Below are 5,994 nucleotides of genomic sequence, written 5' to 3'. Positions count from 1 at the left end.
CAAAATATTAAATAAAAATACATTTTAGATATATAATTTTAGAAACATACATTTTTGTACAATTTTTTTGTATACTTATCAAGTTTAGGATATCTAAGAACAAACCTACAACAATAAGAAACAACATAAGTCTTGAATTTATTCTAAAATAAGAAAAACTAAACTAAAAGAAAGAATGTGAATAAATTACAGTCCTAAGCAAGTTTATTTTCTCTAACTTTTCCCTTCATCTTTGGTATGAGTTAGGAACTCTTTAGTAATTCTTTAATTATTACCTTAAACCATTTATTTTCAATTGAATTTGTTTTATTATTTTAATTTGTTGGACATTGATAACTCCCAATATCATATTTATTAACTAAGCGATCAATATAATAGTGCCGCAACTAACCAAGGGAGCTAAAAGACCAAATAGATTATAATTTCGCTGGATCAATCATAAAATTTTGGCTTTCAATTGATTATGAATTCACCAATGAAGTCTTTTTTTTAATGTCTATTGGGATGGCTATATAGTGAATAAATGTATGTGATCGAGTAAATAATTAGTTAAGGAATAAAGCAAAATTATATAATAAGTTAAAGGGTAATTTTTATATAAAAGAAAACACTAATTAACAATATTTTAAAATTAAATAGTGATTACGACTAATTAAGACCTACAAGTTCTGGTTCCCTATTCAAGTATTATTATTTTTTTGCCCCTTGAAAGTACGTTGTACCCATTCAAATGCATGTTATGCGTCAACTAGTTCTGCTTTCCTATTCAAGAAATTTTCACGCCTTCAAAATATCTTTTCCCCTTTGAAGAATTTGAGATAAATTTTTTTATACATGGCTCATGGTAATTTGAAACTTTCTACTTGGCTATTAAGCATTTGACATTGCATTATTCTCACCCGTGGAAATAGCTAGACGTGAAAGAAAGTATGGAAACAGCTTACCTACACAAAATATGCCAAATTTGAAGGCCTCTGCTTTAGTCTTAGCCTTCTAAACAACTTTTTATTGTTTAGATCTAAATTAGAGGAGCCCTATTCTAAAGGGCATGAACATTAGAGGTAAAACTCCATTTTTTATGGCTAGAATGGCACAAAGGCAACACCCCCATCTCGTCTCTTCTATTTTTGCGTGCAAGTTAACGATGGATTTCTCACCTTATTTTCTCCCACTCGAATGAAGTGGTTGGGCTGCGAATCCGACATCTTTGTCTAAAGTTATTGATTTTCACATCCCTATGTTACAAACACAAAATCTCCTCCTCCTCCTTTTTCTTTCTTTATTAAGCTTTCCCATTCTCATAATTCACCATTAGTTGCACCTACAAATTATACACCCTTTTGAAATGAAAGCATTTCCCCTTCAGCAAGAAACTTGGCCTACATTTATATCCAACGTTACTTTTTCATTATTCTGAATTCCACTAGGCTTGTTAGTGTTTTCACTCCTTAATTAACCACCAATTACATCCATAAATGGCGGCCATCAGCAGCATCCGTTTACAATTTCCACGGAATTTAAACGATTCAAGGAAGAAGGACATGAGTTTTTATGCTCCGTCCAACATTACTAACGTGTTTAATAATAAACGAAGGTTTTTGTCGGTGGCCGCAAGTTATAGTGATAATCCTCGAAAAATGGACACTGCCAGCAGAGTAAATGTGAATGGAATACACGTGGCGGAGGCTCCTCTTCAAGCCGGAAGGTTGGCAAAGGAAAGTGCAGCAGATGAAGCTATTGTTACCAGCTTGCGTGGAAGGTTTGTGGAGGATAAGTTTGTATTTAGGCAAATTTTTGTTATCAGGTCTTACGAAATTGGACCAGATAAAACTGCTACCATGGAGACACTCATGAATTTTCTTCAGGTTAGTTCATTCTTCCACCATTCATAAATAACTCAATATATCATATCATACCCACCATTTTCTAATATTGTCTATGACAAAAGTTATCATGGTTGTGATGTCCAACGATTACATGATTAAATTGCACAAAACATGGTTATCTTCTGAATTTTTGTAGTTGAAGATAGAATGGATCATAGATTGAATAGATAATGAATGAGAGTGTGATTGAAAAGCAATAAAAATTAATTTTCAGGAAACTGCTTTAAATCATGTGACTAGCTCTGGGATTGGGGGAGAAGGATTTGGAGCAACTCGCGAGATGAGCCTTCGGAAACTCATTTGGGTTGTTACTCGTATTCAACTTCAAGTTCAGAAATATAACAAATGGTAATAATATAATGCTTTTTCAAACCTTTGCCTTGCATGTCAATACGAAATACTTGTGACACCTCGTGTTTGATTGTTTGCTTCAAAGAATTAAAAGCAAGAACATGAATATGTGACAGGGGAGACGAAATTGAAGTTGACACTTGGGTCGATGCCGCTGGAAAGAATGGAATGCGAAGAGATTGGATAATCAGGGATCACTACACCAAAGAGATCATAACAAGAGCCACAAGGTGCAAAATTTCTTCTTTTTCATTCATTCAATCACAAATGACATTGAGATTTTCTCAACATTCAATACATGACAAGAAAAATTCTCTGGTGCAGCACATGGGTGATCATGAATAGACAAACAAGAAGACTTTCCAAGATCCCTGAAGAGGTGAAGCAAGAGCTTGTTCCTTTTTACCTAAACAGGCTTGCCGTTCCTACCGAAGAAGTAGACTGTGAGAAGATAGACAAACTCACTGATGACACAGCTGAGAGAATCCGATCTGGATTGGCTGTAAGTTTCATATCTCTCAATTTTTCCTTTGGTCAAACCTTGCTTTCTCAAAAGCAATTACCATGTGCTATTACTTTCTCAAGATCATTGTATTAAGTCCTTCACTATTCATGTAATACAGCCAAGGTGGAACGATATGGACGCTAACCAGCATGTCAACAATGTGAAATACATTGGATGGATTTTAGAGGTAAGAATTATTGATATAAAACAAATTCCATGAAATGCCATAACAAATTACTACATATGTGGCAAAGATAGCAATACTCCATTGTTATAGACATCAGTGATGATTAATTACCTGTATTGTAAGAAGTAGCAATGTTGAATTGGCATATATGTGATTTTGTTGTTGCAGAGTGTGCCGATTGAAGTTCTAGAACATTATAATATGACGAGCATGACTTTGGAGTATCGACGTGAATGTACACAGTCAAATATTGTGGAATCCATGACGTGTCCAACAGCAAGTGTTTTAGAGTCCAACAATAATTCCAAGAACAGAAAACCGGACCTGCAATACACACACTTGCTTCGTCTGCAACATGATAAAGCAGACGTTGTTCGAGCCAGAACTGAGTGGAATTTCAAGCAAAACCAACAGTGATACATAACATTGACAAAAAGCACAGTATCTTTGGATCTTATCTTGTACCCTTTTCTCTATTTTCCTTTTAGCTTTTCGCTCTCGTGGTTTTCCTTTCTAGGATCCTTTACGTTCTACATTCATTACATTTGTCCTTAATCCTATTTTGTAAATTCTTTGAGGAGAACTATAGGTCGCTAATTATTCAGAAATTTATACAAATAAAAGTATTTTGATAATAACGGCTTAGAATTTCAACGCCTATGGCAAACAAGTTTGAAGGTTGTTTTAGTGTTCTGGGAGTTAATTCCCTAATGCTGCATACTCAAAAACCAAATTCTTAAAATTAAGTGGTTTTAATGCTGCTAACAGCTGATATACTTCTACCACAAATATTTACATGCAAGATACTTTAGGCACAAACCTATCCTGCCAACGATAATTTTTTTCTGTTTATGCAATTTTTATGGATTAAAAATTAAAATACAAAGTTGATATTAATTAATATATAAAATTGATATTGCGAAAGTATTTCTTATTTCATTGTGCATTCTTTTGCGTTAATTTAGTTTATTAGGTTGGATGAACCGCTCACCAAATTGTGAAGGAGCTCTAAGCTTCAAGAAAACGAGTTGTTGATCAACCGAAAGCACTTGTTTGAATCTTTCAACTATTAAAGAAGATAGTCTTTTCATAAAGGTGTTTGATATTTGAGTATATTTGGAATGATATTTAAACTAGTTTATAGTTCATTTGACTAATTTATGACATGTTTGATAAAATAATACATATTTATTTTAAGGATTTATTTTATCATATTTATCTTCAATGTTTTAATATGATCTCACCTTTTTATTTTTTTACATTAGAATTTTATCAACATTAATAATGTTTTCGGACAAATTAGGCCACAACACAATTTAGGTGTCGATTACTAAAGTTAGATATCGCTTATCTTCTGCCCATTGAATGTCGATTACGAAAGTCAAGTATTGCTTACCTTCTACCTATTGGGTACCGACTACAAAAGTTGGATACCACTTACCTACCACCTATTGGGTGTCGACTATCAGAATCAGGTATCATCTACTAAAGCCAAATGCTACTTACTAGAAGGCTAAGTGTCGCTTGGTGATGTCTGTGTGCTTCTTGTTAAACTGAGCTTAGTTAGTATGAAGATACAAAAACATATTAATAATAGTTTTTTAGTTGCATAAATGTTCTTTGAATATTTTAAGGTGTGTTATGCAACTGCAGCTAAGTTGAGCTCATTGAGGTGTGGAAATAAATTGGTTAAAGTTCCATGATACCTTAAAGAAAAATCAAAGAATAACAAATAATTAAGATCACAAGAAGTCAATTCAAGCATAGCATAAAGGTGAAGAAATTTGGGTAAGTCAAGAAGATGGAACAAACAACAAAAATTGGATCTTAGTGGTTTCTCTATTTTTTCTACAAAAAGGACTTTGATAATTGATAAATGTTTATGATAAAAGATAATTTGGAGAAAATATATCTTAAGATATTTTATTTGATATTGTTAAAAACTCTCAACCATACATACCTTCATCCCCTCTTTGCAACAATACATATTATCATGAGAAAAACCCAACAACATTCATGCACCCAATCATAATGCAGAAACATTCATTGTACATACACATCCATCAAAGACAACGATTTTTATTCAAGATAATCAAAATATTCAACATACAACAAAACAAGGTACACTTCCCCACACCTTCACCAATACTAGGGTTTTCTCTACACACAAGATTAAGCCACACCAACTCCCTTCTTCTCCTTCCAATTCACGCAGGTTTCTCCTTCTCCTACATCCAGTCCCATTTCCTCAAAAAACGTCTCTCTTTCTCTCTCCCTCTCTCTCTCTTTCACATAGGTTTTGAGGGTTTTTCTAAAGTGCAACCTTCTCGCCTATCTTTCTTTTATTTTCCAACTCTATCTAAAACTCTTCCTAACCGATTTTTAAAACAACAATTGCCTCTGACTCTTTCTTTCTCCAAAGTAATAGAATTTTAAATCCCAATCAGATGTAAATTTAGTTTTTCCTCCCTTCCATGTTATACATATATCTTTTCAGCTTATTTTATTTAAATTTGCATGCTTTCCCTTCCTACTCCCCTTATTTTAATTTATGCACCAATTAATAAAGGGAAAATATCCTTTTTCCGTAAGCAAAAATTATAAATAAAAATCTAAGGTTTTCCTTAAATTTCTCCCTAGTAATTGAACTCACCTTCATTCACTCCTAGACATTTCTCTACCAACAAGCCAACACATCACATTAATAACACACATCACAATTAAACAAAGACACCAAAACATATGTTGCACTTTATGAAAATAAACTCAAATAAATAAAATAATATTTATGTTCGAACAAAATGTAATCACAAAACCTTCTTCTTTGACTTATCCAAATTAGGACATTTTGTCTTAATCTGTCCTGGCTTTTTACACTCATAGCAAATAATTGGACCATCCTTTCTTTCGTCTTGCTGCAACTTAAGTTCATAAACTTTAGGGATTCCAACAACTTCCTCTAATCTCATAAATCAAGATTCTTTGAGGTTCTTAGAGCGGTAACTTGTGGTCTCCATTACGTGGAAAGGCTGGGAAGAATTTTATCAATATTATTAAAATTTTCA

The 5,994-nt window shown here is 33.1% G+C and overlaps 1 protein-coding gene across 1 annotated transcript; it reads left to right on the top strand.

Moving 5' to 3' along the window:
* The first annotated feature begins 1,044 nt into the window (after positions 1 to 1,044).
* Positions 1,045 to 3,561, top strand: LOC124840552 (palmitoyl-acyl carrier protein thioesterase, chloroplastic-like). The gene is made up of 6 exons (XM_047316619.2): positions 1,045 to 1,865; positions 2,101 to 2,234; positions 2,354 to 2,467; positions 2,562 to 2,739; positions 2,861 to 2,929; positions 3,098 to 3,561. Exons 1-6 carry the CDS (start codon positions 1,476 to 1,478, stop codon positions 3,344 to 3,346), a joined length of 1,134 nt encoding a protein of 377 aa, XP_047172575.1. The 5' UTR covers positions 1,045 to 1,475; the 3' UTR covers positions 3,347 to 3,561.
* The last annotated feature ends 2,433 nt before the right edge of the window (positions 3,562 to 5,994 follow it).

Source organism: Vigna umbellata, chromosome 2 (genome assembly GCF_029865625.1).
Source record: "Vigna umbellata cultivar VRB3 chromosome 2, Vumbellata_1.0, whole genome shotgun sequence".
Classification (NCBI taxonomy): Eukaryota; Viridiplantae; Streptophyta; class Magnoliopsida; order Fabales; family Fabaceae; genus Vigna; species Vigna umbellata.
This window is presented reverse-complemented; position numbering and strand designations above follow the sequence as displayed.